This window comes from Rhinatrema bivittatum, chromosome 13, assembly GCF_901001135.1.
Source record: "Rhinatrema bivittatum chromosome 13, aRhiBiv1.1, whole genome shotgun sequence".
NCBI classification, from domain to species: domain Eukaryota; kingdom Metazoa; phylum Chordata; class Amphibia; order Gymnophiona; family Rhinatrematidae; genus Rhinatrema; species Rhinatrema bivittatum.
Genome location: NC_042627.1, coordinates 3,528,668 through 3,543,513, shown reverse-complemented (window position 1 = coordinate 3,543,513; position 14,846 = coordinate 3,528,668). Strand labels below are relative to the sequence as shown.

At 40.2% G+C, this 14,846-nt stretch overlaps 1 protein-coding gene across 1 annotated transcript; it reads right to left on the bottom strand.

Moving 5' to 3' along the window:
- Positions 1-5,007: 5,007 nt before the first annotated feature.
- On the bottom strand, positions 5,008-5,943 carry LOC115075241 (olfactory receptor 1020-like). Its single transcript, XM_029575533.1, has one exon. The coding sequence runs from the start codon at positions 5,941-5,943 to the stop codon at positions 5,008-5,010; it is 936 nt and encodes a 311-aa protein (XP_029431393.1).
- Positions 5,944-14,846: the final 8,903 nt, after the last annotated feature.

Below are 14,846 nucleotides of genomic sequence, written 5' to 3'. Positions count from 1 at the left end.
CCACTATGGAGCAAATGGGGTGGAGTGCAGTAACGCTATCCCGGGGTAGGAGGCAGGCAGCCTCAAAAGTTGTAACCAGGAGCATTGGGGAAATGATTGCCCTTGATGACCAGCCCTTGCAGATAGTGGAAAATGTGGGTTTCAAGAATTTTCTGAAGGTCATAGTTCCAAATTACAAAGTTCCCTCCAGAACCACATTTAGCAGAAAGATCATCCTCAGCCTGTACAAGCAGTGCGCAGTCACATGCAAGCACTGCTAGCTAAGGCAGAGGGGAGTGTGCATTTCACCTGCAATATCTGGACCACCATGAATGCTGCACACTCTTACCTCTCTCTGACAGCACACTGGTGAGACCTGGCTGAGGCAGCGGCAAGCAGCAGCTCTATTAGTGAACAAGATTCAGGGTGGAGGTGGGCTTTACTGCACACCCATCTGATTGATGAGGCCCATGCCCCAGCCAATATTCTATCATGCATCAGACAGATGCTGGCAGGCTGGCAACTACACCAGCGAGACAGGAATCCTCAGGCAGGGTTCTTTGTCATAGACAATGGAGCAAACATGGTTAAGGCAATAACCGACGGGTGCTTTCAGAACATCCGATGTTTTGCACACACTCTGCACCTGGCAGTGAAGTCAGCTCTGGGGTTGTAGTCCAATCACCAACAGAATGAATACCTGCATACGTTAATACACAAGTGCAGGAACATAGCAGTGCACTTCCACAGAAGTGTGAAGGCGGGGCAGGTTCTCCGACAAAAGCAGACTGATTTGGGGATGCCTCACAAGCATCTCATTCAAGACATTGCCACCCAGTGGAATTCCACCTATATGAGGCTGCAGAGGTTAGTGGAGCTGCAGACACCCCTTCATGAACTTTCTTTGGAAATGGACATAGCTACGCAGAGTCCCCTAGGGCATCATGATTGGTTAGTCATGAGTCAGCTAGTAAAAATCCTGCAGCCCTTCAAGGATGTCAAGGAGAAGCTGAGTTCCAGAAGTGCCACCTTGGCTGACATTATCGCTATAGTTAATTTCCTGGATGAAAATTTGGAGGCCTTTAAATAGGAAGAGGGAATGAGAGTTGAGGTGCTGCATTGTCTGGACGTTTTGCAGCAGCAGGTGGAAGAGAGATTAAGGCCTTTAACAGAAGACCACACATACATGCTCACCACAGTTTGTGATCCCCATGTGAAAGGGAAACTCGCCCTACAGTCAAATTGTCTCCTATTGGTGAAGGACCTGCTGTTAGTAAAAGTCCATGAACAGGAGCGCCATAGGCAGAGACAGATTGGGCATGAAGCAGAGGAGGAAACAGCAGGCACTTCAGAGAGTTGTACTGCTAGCCCAAGCAGGAGCAGCACTCTGTCAGCGACAGCTAGTACCTCCTCCTCCTCCTCCACTTCAATTCTCCAAAGGCATGTTGCCCGTGCAGAATCATTATTTTGTGCTATGGGCTAGAGAGACAGCAGCTGGCATGAGTGACTCTGAGCCCACCCAAGCAAAGGAGACACCAGCACAACTGTCAGTGACCCGGTATCTCTCAGAGCCCACAGAGGACATGCAGACAGATCCGCTGGCATAATGGGCACACAAGTCCACTGTCTGGCCACACCTAGCCGAAATGGCTCAGCGATATCTGTCATGTCCACCAACCAGTGTGACCAGTGAACATGTATTTTCAATGAGCCCTCACCACTCAAGGCTGGCACCAGAGTTGATGGAAATGCTAGAATTCTTGAAAATAAACCTGCCTTTGCTTGGGTTTCCAAATTTTCCTTGTGAATGGCAAGATGAATAAAACTCTGTGCCTGTCTGTCCACTGTCCAGGCCAAATGACCCTACAAGGGCCTGATCTCGAATGCTGTGCCTGTCCATCCAGGCCTTATGTCTCTATGAGGGTTTGACCTCTAATGCTATGCCTATCCATCCAGGCCTTATGTCTCTACAAGGGTTTGACCGCTATTGCTGTGCCTGTATGTCCAGGCTTTACGTCTCTATGAGGGTTTGACCTCTAATGCTGTGCCTGTCTGTCCATGCCTTATGTCCCTAAACATGCTTGACCTCGAATGCTGTGCCTGTCCATCCAGGCTTTACATCGAATGCTGTTCCTGTCCTTCCAGACTTTACATCTCTACGAGGGTTTGACCTCAAATGCTGTGCATGTCCGTCCATGCCTTATGTCCCTAAAAGTGCTTGACCTTAAATGATGTGCATGTCTGTCCAGGCTTTACGTCTCTAAAAATGCTTGACCTCGAATGCTGTGCCTGTCTGTCCAGGCTTTAAGTCTCTTCGAGGGTTTGACCTCTAATGCTATGCCTTTCTGCCCAGGTGTTACGTCTCTACGTGGGTTTGACCTTGAACGATGTGCCTGTCCATCCAGACCTTATGTCCCTAAAAGTGCCTGACCTCGAATGCTGTGCCTGTCCGTCCAGGCTTTACGTCTTATGAGGGTTTGACCTCGAATGCTGTTCCTGTCCATCTACATTTGGAATGTAAGAACATAAAAAGCTGTCTTTAGTTCTTTCTTCACAAATGGCAGTCTCTATTGCTCTAAAAGCATCCTCTGTTGAATTATCTTTCAGAAATGGAAAAGATGCCATTTTCTTCTGGCAATGTACCTGTTCAAGATGAAGTAACAGATCAAACCACAACATACATGCACAAAGGAAATCCTCTAATGCTGTGCAAGTCTGTCCAGGATTTACGTCTGTATGAGGGTTTGACCTCGAATGCTGTGCCTGTCCATCCAGGCCTTATGTCCCTAAAAGTGCTTGACCTTGAATACTGTGCCTGCCCGTCCAGGCTTTATGTCCCTAAAATTGCTTGACCTCGAATGCTGTGCCTGTCAATCTAGGCCTTATGTCTCTATGAGGGTTTTACCTCAAATGCTGTGCCTGTCCGTCCAGGCCTTACGTGTCTATGAAGGTTTGACCTTGAATGCTGTGCCTGTCCGTCCAGGATTTATGTCTCTATGAGGGTTTGACCTCGAATGCTATATCTGTCTATCACCCAAATATAAAAAAACTCTCAAAGTTGCTCATGTGAAAACAGATCTCACCCAATACCCCATCCCATTCAATAATCAATCAAGTGGGTCTCCCCTCTAATGGGCTGGAAGTGAATAAGATTGCTAGGTGGTTCTTTCTTAATTCCCACAGACAAACAGAAAATATCTTCACACTGTACTTAGTTGACTTTTACATTTATTGTCCCAGTAAATTGAGTATATATAATAATATAGGACTAATAAAAATTGCAATGTAAATCAAAACCAAAGAAGATATATATATATTGCAGTGGAGCAGTCCAAACTCTTAGGACATAAATGCTGGAACACTGACATGTCATGAACATCTTGCCTACTGCCAGTATTGAGGCGCTGGTCTTGTGAGGTGGGTTTATATAGATTATCTTGTTCTTTGTCTGAATTTTCTCGCCTATTCCCAGCCATAAATCATGCCACAGTCTAAGTACCTTGGAGCTCTTTTCTTGTTCTGATGATTGCTCCCTGGAAGTTTCATCAGAATTGATAAGAAAACCCCAATTCTGCAGCCAAAAATAGGCTGCAAATACTTCCCCCTTGACTTTAATGGGAACCGGAAAATGAATGAAACTTATCAACGAATCAGGGTTTTCGCCCCTTGAACAAATGCAATGTATTTGCGTCCCAACAAATACGAATACCGGATTGGATGAATCCGTCCCTGCTGCACATCCCTATCCACAGGCTTTTGCTTCCACTTGCAATCTCTCATCATTTTGCACCCCTCATTTCCTGGATCTACATTCGTTCTCTGTTCTGTGTTATCCGTGAAGCTTTTGATCTTTTTGCTGACTGACCTTGGAAAATGATTTTGCTTTGCCCTCTTTTCCAGTGGTTTTACATCTCCAGAAGGAACCCATGAATGGACTGAAGACTGAAACCATGTTTAATTTAGCATCAATGCAGAGAATTAACAATTGCCTTGCTTTGTGTCTGTTATTCTATCAGTCAGATGTGGCATCTTGAGAATAATCTTCAAATGTTGATAGTAGGTATGGAGGCAGAAGCAATGGTTATAGTTCACAGTTAAAATACAGTGAAGTGATGCACAACAATTATATTTGTTACATTTCCATCTTACTAGAGTGTGTTTAAGTTGTGCCTTTTGGAAATGGGTTTTTAGTTCCTTCACAGATTTTCCACCCATGAAATAACCGTTATGTGCTTGATGTATTCCTTTGAACTAGGAAAATTGAAAGTGCAGTGCTAGTATGAAAGAAAGAGACAGAGAATATTACAGATATTACTTGAGTTTAAAGGGTGCTTAAAAACTCTTGGACTGGCATGCTGCTGGAGTGATCTGCAATAATGGAAATAGAGTAAATCTGAAATACATGACAGGCATATCATTAGATGAATTAATGATTGTACGCAAATCTTTCTGCTGCATGTTGGGGCTAATGGGATGTCTATGGCGTCTCCTCCTACTTCTTGCTCCAAATACCATTTTGAACCAGGACAAGTATTTCTGTTTTTCTTGAGTCTCTCTTTAGCAGCATTTGCTATTTGGATTATTCAAGTCCAAAAATGCATTACTCTGAACCTCCTCACTACAGATCTTCTCTTCTCTCTCCCTACAGCCTTCCCCATAAACCGGATATACTGGGCAACCCACTCTATTCTGTTTCCTTCTCTTCCACTGCCAATTCCTGACTCCGTGCTTTCCTCCTTGCTAAGATAAATACCTGGAATAAACTTTCTGAGACAGTGTAGCATGCTTTCTGTCCACATTCAAATCCAGCCTAAAAATGCATCTTTTTGAGGCTTTTTTGAAATCATAACCACTTGTGTCCAATAAATACACTTCTAATAGATGTGTTTGTCATGTATGTTTGTAATAACTACATTATAAGTTCCACGCACTGTCTCTTATGTGTATCTGTACAGTGCTGAGTATGCCAACTAGCACTTTAGACATGATAAATAGTATTATGTGTAATGAATTGTAACCCTTTGTCTGTCATATGACAAAGATCAGTCTGAATACTTTCCTCATTGCAGTTTTCACTTCCTTGTTCTTCAAACTGTAAATCAGAGGATTTAACATGGGGATCATCATCGTATAAAACACTGAAGTCACTTTGTCCTGATCCAATGAATAACTTGAAGGTGGTCGTAAATTCATGGAAAGAACTGTGCCATAGAATATCAGCACAACAGTGAAGTGGGAGGCACAGGTGGAGAATGTTTTGTGTCTCCCTTCTGCAGAGCGAATCTTCAGGATGGTGGAGATAATGTAGATGTAAGAAATAAGGATGGTCAGAAAGGAGGTTATGCAATTGAACCCAACAATGATAAAAATCACAATTTCATTTACAGAGGTATCTGAGCAAGACAGCACTAACAATGGAGGAACATCACAAAAAAAATGATTAATTACATTGGACTCACAAAAGGATAAGCGGAAGGTACAAGTTGTATGTATGAGGGAAATAACAAAGCTGACCAGATACACAGCAGTCATCAGCTGAATACACAATCTCCTGTTCATTAGGACTGAATAAAGTAATGGGTTACATATTGCCACATAACGATCATATGCCATCACTACCAGCAGAAAACTTTCTGAAGCCGCAAAACCAAGAAAGAAATACAGTTGCAGAGCACAACCAAGAACGGAAATGGATTTCTTCTCTACCAGGAGGTTCTGGAGGTTTTTGGGAGTGGTGACTGAAGAATAACAGATATCAACAAAAGATAGGTGAGAGAGGAAAAAGTACATGGGAGTCTGTAGATGCACATCCAGCCAAGTTATAACAATGATCCCAGTATTGGCCAGCAGGGTGATAATATAGACCAGAAGAAAAAAGACAAAGAGCAGAATCTGTAGTATTGGATTATCAGTGAGTCCTAGGAGAATGAACTCAGTCACTGAAGTCTGGTTCCTGCCTTCCATTTATTCAGTTGATTCTGGCTGCAGGTACAAAAATGGGATTAGAAGAACTTTTATAAAGTATGATTCATGTAATTGTACAGTTGAAAGTTGTCCCAATTAATCATAATCTTTCTCATGATGCCTGTGGTAAGTAAGTGGATATTCTTCTATTTGGTTAGATGTCTGTGGCTATTTCTAGGGCAAAATTGCAGAGAAGTCAGCACTTTATAATATTTGATACTGCAAAATAGAAAAGAAGCTTATTTCATCACATGACCAATCAGTATATCACTTCTTATATCTGTGATGTAAAAGAATAGGTTATCAATAATTGATGATCAAAACATTGGTTATGGTATCAGTGCTGGATATAGAATTGAAGAGAACAGAATGGCAGATTATGTTCTCTTAGAGCCAGTTTGTACTATATTAAAAAAAAGGGTAAGAGTATTCTACAGGACTATCTCAGCATTCTCTGATTTTCCTGATGTTTCTTCTCATTAGTGATCATTAGAGATGTGCATCATTTTTTGTTTCTTTTTTCGTCTCAGGCTTTGTTTAAGGGCCTCCCGTGGGAAATTTCATTTTTCCCAGGGTTTGGGGGTTTTTTTTTGGGGGGGGGGCCTGATTTTCGTATTAGTGCACGCTAATTCTCGTTAGCGTGCACTAATGAAAAATTATTTTTTTTGAAATTTCGGAAAAATTTTATTCGTTTTTCGGTTCCCCCGAACCATACCAAATTAAGAACATAAGAACATAAGAACAACATAAGAACATAAGAAAATGCCATACTGGGTCAGACCAAGGGTCCATGAAGCCCAGCATCCTGTTTCCAACAGTGGCCAATCCAGTCCCTAAGAACCTGGCAAGTACCCAAAAACTATTGCATGTTACCGTTGCTAGTAATAGCAGTGACTAATTTCTAAATCAACTTAATCATAGCAGGTAATGGATTTCTCCTCCAATAACGTATCCAATCCTTTTTTAAACACAGCTATACTAACTGCACTAACCACATCCTCTAGCAACAAATTCCAGAGTTTAATTGTGCGTTGAGTGAAAAAGAACTTTCTCCGATTAGTTTTAAATGTGCCACATGCTAACTTCATGGAGTGCCCCCCTAGTCCTTCTATTATCCGAAAGCATAAATAACCGATTCACATCTACCCATTCTAGACCTCTCATGATTTTAAACACCTCTATCATATCCCCCCTCAGCCGTCTCTTCTCCAAGCTGAAAAGTCCTAACCTCTTTAGTCTTTCCTCATAGGGGAGCTGTTCCATTCCCCTCATCATTTTGGTAGCCCTTCTCTGTACCTTCTCCATCGCAATTATAACTTTTTTGAAATGCGGTGACCAGAATTGTATACAGTATTCAAGGTGCGGTCTCAGAATGAAACGATGCAAAGGCATTATGACATTTTCCATTTTATTCACCATTCCCTTTCTAATAATTCCCAACATTTTGTTTGCTTTTTTGCCTGCTGCAACCCCCTGAACTGATGATTTAAATGTGTTATCCACTATGACGCCTAGATCTCTTTCTTGGGTAGTAGCACCTAATATGGAACCTAACATTGTGTAATTATAGCATGGGTTATTTTTCCCTATATGCATCACCTTGCATTTATCCACATTAAATTTCGTCTGCCATTTGGATGCCCAATTTTCTAGTTTCACAAGGTCTTCCTGCAATTTATCACAATCTGCTTGTGATTTAACTACTCTGAACAATTTTGTGTCATCTGCAAATTTGATTACCTCACTTGTTGTATTTCTTTCCAGATCATTTATAAATATATTGAAAAGTAATTGTCCAAATTCAGATCCCTGAGGCACTCCACTGCCTACTCCCTTCCACTGAGAAAATTGTCCATTTAATCCTACTCTCTGTTTCCTGTCTTTTAGCCAATTTGTAATCCATGAAAGGACATCGCCACCTATCCCATGACTTTTTACTATTCCTAGAAGTCTGTCATTAGGAACTTTGTCAAATGCCTTCTGAAAATCCAAGTACACTATATCTACCAGTTTACCTTTATCCACATGTTTATTAACTCCTTCAAAAAAGTGAAGCAGATTTGTGAGGCAAGACTTGGCTTGGGTAAAGCCATGCTGACTTTGTTCCATTAAACCGTGTCTTTCTATATGTTCTGTGATTTTGATGTTTAGAACACATTCCACTATTTTTCCTGGCACTGAAGTCAGGCTAACCGGTCTGTAGTTTCCTAGATTGCCCCTGGAGACCTTTTTAAATATTGGAGTTACATTAGCTATCTTCCAGTCTTCAGGTACAATGGATGATTTTAATGATAGGTTACAAATTTTTACTAATAGGTCTGAAATTTCATTTTTTAGTTCCTTCAGAACTCTGGGATGGATACCATCCAGTCCAGGTGATTTACTACTCTTCAGTTTGTCAGTCAGGTCTACCACATCTTCTTGGTTCACCGTGATTTGGTTCAGTTCATCTAAATCATTACCCATGAAAACCTTCTCCAGTACGGGTACCTCCCCAACATCCTCTTCAGTAAACACCGAAGCAAAGAAATCATTTAATCTTTCCGTGATGGCCTTATCTTCTCTAAGTGCCCCTTTAACCCCTCGATCATCTAACGGTCCAACTGACTCTCTCACAGGCTTTCTGCTTCAGATGTATTTCAAAAAGTTTTTACTTTGAGTTTTTGCCTCTGCGGCCAACTTCTTTTCAAATTCTTTCTTTGCCTGTCTTATCAATGTCTTACATTTAACTTGCCAACTTTTATGCATTATCCTATTTTCTTCAGTTGGATCCTTCTTCCAATTTTTGAATGAAGATTTTTTTGCTAAAATATCTTCTTTCGCCTCCCCTTTTAACCATGCCAGTAATTGTTTTGCCTTCTTTCCACCTTTCTTAATGTGTGGAATACATCTGGACTGTGCTTCTAGGATGGTATTTTTTAACAATGACTATGCCTCTTGCACACTTTTTACTTTTGTAGCTGCTCCTTTCAGTTTTTCTAACTATTTTTCTCATTTTATCAATGTTTCCCTTTTTATAGTTTAGCACGAGAGCAGTGGATTTGCTTACTGTCCCCCTTCCTGTCATTAATTCAAATTTGATCATATTATGATCACTATTGCCAAGCGCCCCACCACCGTTACCTCTCTCACCAAATCCTGTGCTCCACTGAGAATTAGATCTAAAATTGCTCCCTCTCTTGTCAGTTCTTGAACCAATTGCTCCATAAAGCTATCATTTATTCCATCCAGGAGCTGTATCTCTCTAGCGTGTCCCAAGGATACATTTACCCAGTCAATATTGGGGTAATTGAAGTCTGAAAGTACACTGAAGCGCAACCCTTGCACATCCGCAAGTACACAAGCACACTGGTGCAGGACAAATCTCACTTCCACTGAAACTTTCACAAAGTCTGTTTATTTCAGAGAATGCAGTATCAAATTCATTCTATTGGCAACTCCATCAATAATAACAGTGATTTCTTAAAGTCCCCCGACACGGTCCCGTGTTTCGCGACTGCTGCATCGGGAGGGACCCAGGTAACAGTTATAATCTGCAATACAATATTCGTATATAAGAAGTGGAACAGCTTGGCTACGATAAACATTGCAACATAGAACCACATACCTGTAGCATTAATCACTGGAGCGCAAGCGCCCTAAAAAATGACAGCCATGTAAACAGAAAAAGGCGCGAAAAGCAAAGCCTCTCGCGAGATCCATTTCAACCAAATTAATCAGCGGATTTTCTCCATCAGTCAAAAAGATGCCACTCAATGTCTTTATTAAGGCCTTTGGGGGAGACAGTATCAAGAGTGAAGATCCATCTCTGCTCCCTCCGACCCAGTGTCCCGGGGAAATCACCCCCCCCCAGGTGGGCGGGGAACCACCTCTAACACTAGGAAGGAGAGATCAGAGATGGAATGGCCGCTGTGGGACCAATGGGACACCAGGGGCTCGTCCATTCTAAGTGACCGGATATTTGAGCAGTGTTCTATTAAAACAAGGATAATAGAACACTGCTCAAATATCCGCTCCTGTCAAACAAGAGGCCTTAGGGACGCGCTGGTGTCCCTAGCGCCTCTTTTTACCGAGGGCCCTCATTTAAATACTGAATTGCATGCAAGGGAGAGCGGGCGCTCGCCCGCTCTCCCACGACATTTACTGAATCGGCCTAAATGACAGCTAGAGTGCAGATTAAACCTATAGAAGAAGGTTGGTGCCTGCATCTTCTGTGAAGAAGTCAGAACATTAAATCCTCATGTCTCTGGCATAGTGATATGCCAAGAGCATTAATTCACAGCATATCTCAATCCTCTTTCTCCATTTTTATTGAGAACTCATTTTCCATTTTCCATTTGGAATTGTTTATTTCCATTAAATTAGTCAAACCACTAACAATATTCTCAATTACATTCTCAGTCATTGTGAAAACCATTTTTACTAATCAAAACAATGGACTTTCAAACCCCAAAATCATTTTAGATAATTGCCTACATAACTGGCATTTTCACTACTTCCAGTAATGAATATCATAACATAAACCTAAAATTTAGGGTTGAATGATAAATATTGAAGATTACATCTATAGTTTTTTGTACACTTCTAGTATTTATTTATTTGTAGCTTTTATATACCGAGGTTTAGCACAAGCCTTCACCCCGGTTTACATTGAAACAAAACAATTATACATAGAACAAGTTGTGAAACGAAAGTATATGCATATAGCAGGTCATGGAACAGGTTGTAACAGGAAATAATTAAAATATCTTAAGTCAAATAACGAAAATGAATATAGAAACGAAAAACGAGGAAGGTAGGTACAAACGTGTGCTCCAAACACAAGAAAGTATGAGTGGGAAATTAAAAGAAAGAGGGGGGGGGGAGAGAGATAGAAGGTAGAGGTAGGGGGGTCGGATGGGGCGGAAGGAGGGGGGAAGAGGCGAGGGGTAGGGGAAAGGGGAGGGCAAGAGGGGGGGGGCAAGGGGAGGAGGAAGGGGTAAAGAAGAGGAGAAGAGAAGAGGGGAGAAGGAGGGGTGGAAGGCATCACGATTGTAATTAGCCTAAATTATCGTTGAAAGTCTGGCTGAAGATCCAAGTTTTCAGTTCTTTTTTGAATGATTTATTATCGCTGATAGTGGTGAGGTAGCATGGTAGGGCGTTCCAAAGTTTTGGCCCCGCTATGGAGATAGCTCTATTTCTGGTGTTAGTAAGCTTTGCCATGGGGTAAGCGGGTATTTCGAGTAGTCGTTTGTCGGAAGTTCTGGTGTTCCGTTGAGGTTTGTGGGGGTGGAACATTTTACTGACTGCGGAGTTATCTGTGTTGTGTACTGCGTTGTGGATGATCGTCAGGGTTTTGTATTCTATTCTCTGAATGATTGGTAGCCAGTGTAGACTTTTTAATACTGGGGTGATGTGATCAGATTTTTAGTAGGATTTAGTAGATTTTTAGTAGGCATTGAAGAGGGCAGAGATGGGTGAGGATAGGACTTATAGACAGAATTTTAGATTTTTAAAAATCTGTAATTAAGTTTACAAACAGATGTTACTCATTGCTAGGAGACGGTGCAGCTTCTTTTGTGTAACTTGTGCATGTAGAAGGTGACTTTATCCCAGCATTTTACTTTGAAAAATTAAAGTCTGCACATAACAGGTACATGCAGACCCTACTGTTAGGCACAGTGTTCCAAAAACTGCTCTCATAAAGGATACTTTAAAATGCAAATTACAAAAGAACATAAGAGTTGCCATACTGGTCAGACCAAATGTCCATCCTGTCTCCAACAATGGCCAACTGAGGTCATAAGTACCTGGCAGGATTCCAAAGTTTCAATGGATCCATGATGCTTATCCCAGGGATAAGCAGTGGATTTCCCGAACTCCACCTTACTAATGGTTTATGGACTTTTCTTCCAGAAACTTGTCAAAACCTTGTTTAAATGCAGGTACACTAATAGCTTTCACCACATCTTTCACCAATGAATTCCAATGTTTAAATATGCATTAAGTAAACAAGTATTTGCTCTTATTTGTCTTAAATGTATCAGCTAGTAACTTCATTACATGTCCCCTAGTCTTTGAAAGTGTAAACAACCAATTCGTGTTTAACCATTCCAATCACTCAATTTATAGACCTCTATCATATCTTCCCTTTTCTCCAAGCTGAAGAGCCTTAACCTCTTTAGCCTTTCCTCATAGGAAAATTGATTCATCCTCTTTATCATTTTGGTCACCCAGTCAATTCCATGAAACAAGTACACAGTATTATCAATAAGACTATTACAACATTAATTACATTTTCTCCTTCAGAAAGATTTGTTCCATATGGATTAGAACAAGCAGTGATAAAGTCAATCATAAAAAAAATAATACTGTAGAACTGATGATTGGTACAACTATTCAACTGGTATTTTCTCGCAAAAGTCCTCGAGAAAGCAGTGTTATCACAGCTTATAAATCACTTGGAAGATCAAAATATTAGGGATGTGCATTTGTTTTATTCATTTAATTCGTTTCGTACGTATCCCATTACATGTCAATTAGATGTGCATTTGTTTCATATGTTTTATATGTTTCATATTGCATGCTTGTACAGCAAACGTATGAAATGGATGAAACGAATGCACATCCCTACAAAATATTCTCTCCTCAAATCAATTTGGATTTACGAAACATCACTGAACTAACATTACCCCTCTCATTAATGGACTCTGTTTTACGAGGGTTTGATGCAAATTAATCTTATTATCTTATGCTAATTGACTTAACTATAGTCTTTGACACAGTTGACTGTAAACTGCTGTGCAATCAGATGAGAAACACTGGGAATAATGGCAGGGTTCTCAGATGGTTCTCCTCATTCCTATCTAACAGAACATTCCAAGTCAAACTGGGCAATCATATATCTGATACTTTCCCTCTCAGCAACACTTTTAAATATATACATTCTCCTAATATGCAAATTACTGGCAAATCTAGGAATATCTTTCTTTTTGTATGCTGACGACTTACAGTTCTACATCCCACTCTCCAGACAATATGAAAATACAACTGTGATACTCTCTACCTATATGAAAGCAATAAGACAAGAGCTTTTGCAACTGAAACTAACATTAAACCATAAAAAGACTGAAATCATTTGTCTAAGTAGAAATCCATCAGTAGTCAAAGCACTTCCCTTCAGCCTGGATAATACTCAAATGTATCCCTCAAATCAAATGCAGGATTTAGGTATACAACTAGATAAGAACCTTATAATGAAAATGCACATCAGTAAATTAATCAAGACTGGTTACACCAAGTTGTGTATTCTACATCAGTTGAAATCATCCTAACGTTTGCGGACTACCAAACTGTTTTGCAAACACTAATCTTCTCAAACCTAAACTACTGTAATGCCTTCCATCTAGGTCTTCCAGCATGTCACTTAAAACCATTACAATTATTACAAAATAAAGCAGCAAGACTCCGATTTGATGCAAATAAGAGATCATGTGTTTTCCATAGTGGGTCCAAAATTAAGGAATTTTCTGCCTGGGATGTTACATATTTTACCAGACAGAAAGAAATTCAAATGTGAGCTAAAACATGGCTATTCAGAAACCCATGTGATCTAACCTAAAAACAGCAGAAAATACTGAAACACAAAGGCATAAAGGACAGAAGATAATCAACTCATGAAGAATAAACCAAAAGAGAGAATATTAATAAATACTACCTCTGTAGTCAATCTTTGTTTGTGTGTAGACTCAGACTATGTAGAGTCAGAACTACAAATTTATTTTATAAACCATTGTGAATGTCACTTTGTAAACAATTATGAGCTATAAATGGAATGACAGTATATAAAATGCCTAAATAAAATAAATAAATATATCTTCTAATTCTACTATATCCTTTTTTGAAATGTGTTGAAATGTGAAAGGCACATATAATTCAAGGTGCGATCAAACCATGGAACAATACTGAGGCGTTATATTCTCTATTCTTTCCTAGTAATTTGCAGCATTCTGTTTGCTTTCTTGGCTGCCACAGCACACTGGCAGAGGAGGATTTCAACACATTATCCATGATAATAAAAATCTGAAAACCTCCCATTGCCAAACCTGAGGTAAATGCTTCTCTCCATGTAATCAAGTGCTGATATTCAGCTATAGATATAAATAAGAACATAAGAAATTGCCATGCTGGCTCAGACCAAGGGTCCATCAAGCCCAGCATCCTGTTTCCAACAGTGGCCAATCCAGGCCATAAGAACCTGGCAATTACCCAAACACTAAGAAGATCCCATGCTACTGATGCAATTAATAGCAGTGGCTATGCCCTAAGTAACCTTGATTAATAGCCGTTAATGGACTTCTCCTCCAAGAACTTATCCAAACCTTTTTTGAACCCAGCTACACTAACTGCACTAACCACATCCTCTGGCAACAAATTCCAGAGCTTAATTGTTCGGTGAGTGAAAAATAATTTTCTCCGATTAGCCTTAAATGTGCTACTTGCTAACTTCATGAAATGCCCCCTAGTCCTTCTATTATTCGAAAGTGTAAATAACCGATTCACATCTACTCGTTCAAGACCTCTCATGATCTTAAAGACCTCTATCATATCCCCCCTCAGCCGTCTCTTCTCCAAGCTGAACAGCCCTAACCTCTTCAGCTAAATAAAGTAAATAAATAAGTAGCTAAATAAAGATATATTGACATATAGATAGATAAATATAATGCCTCTTGGATTACTTATTCTTTTGTCTTGTTAACTTTCAATTCCAGTATTCATATTATTTACTGCTAATATTTGTTGATTTCCCACCATTTCAATTACAATAGGACTCAGGTCCTAGAATCACAGATTTAATCCCTGGCACTATGTAGGGCAAAATTCTGGATGTTGTCTACCAATAGCAAATTACTTTTAATTCTAAT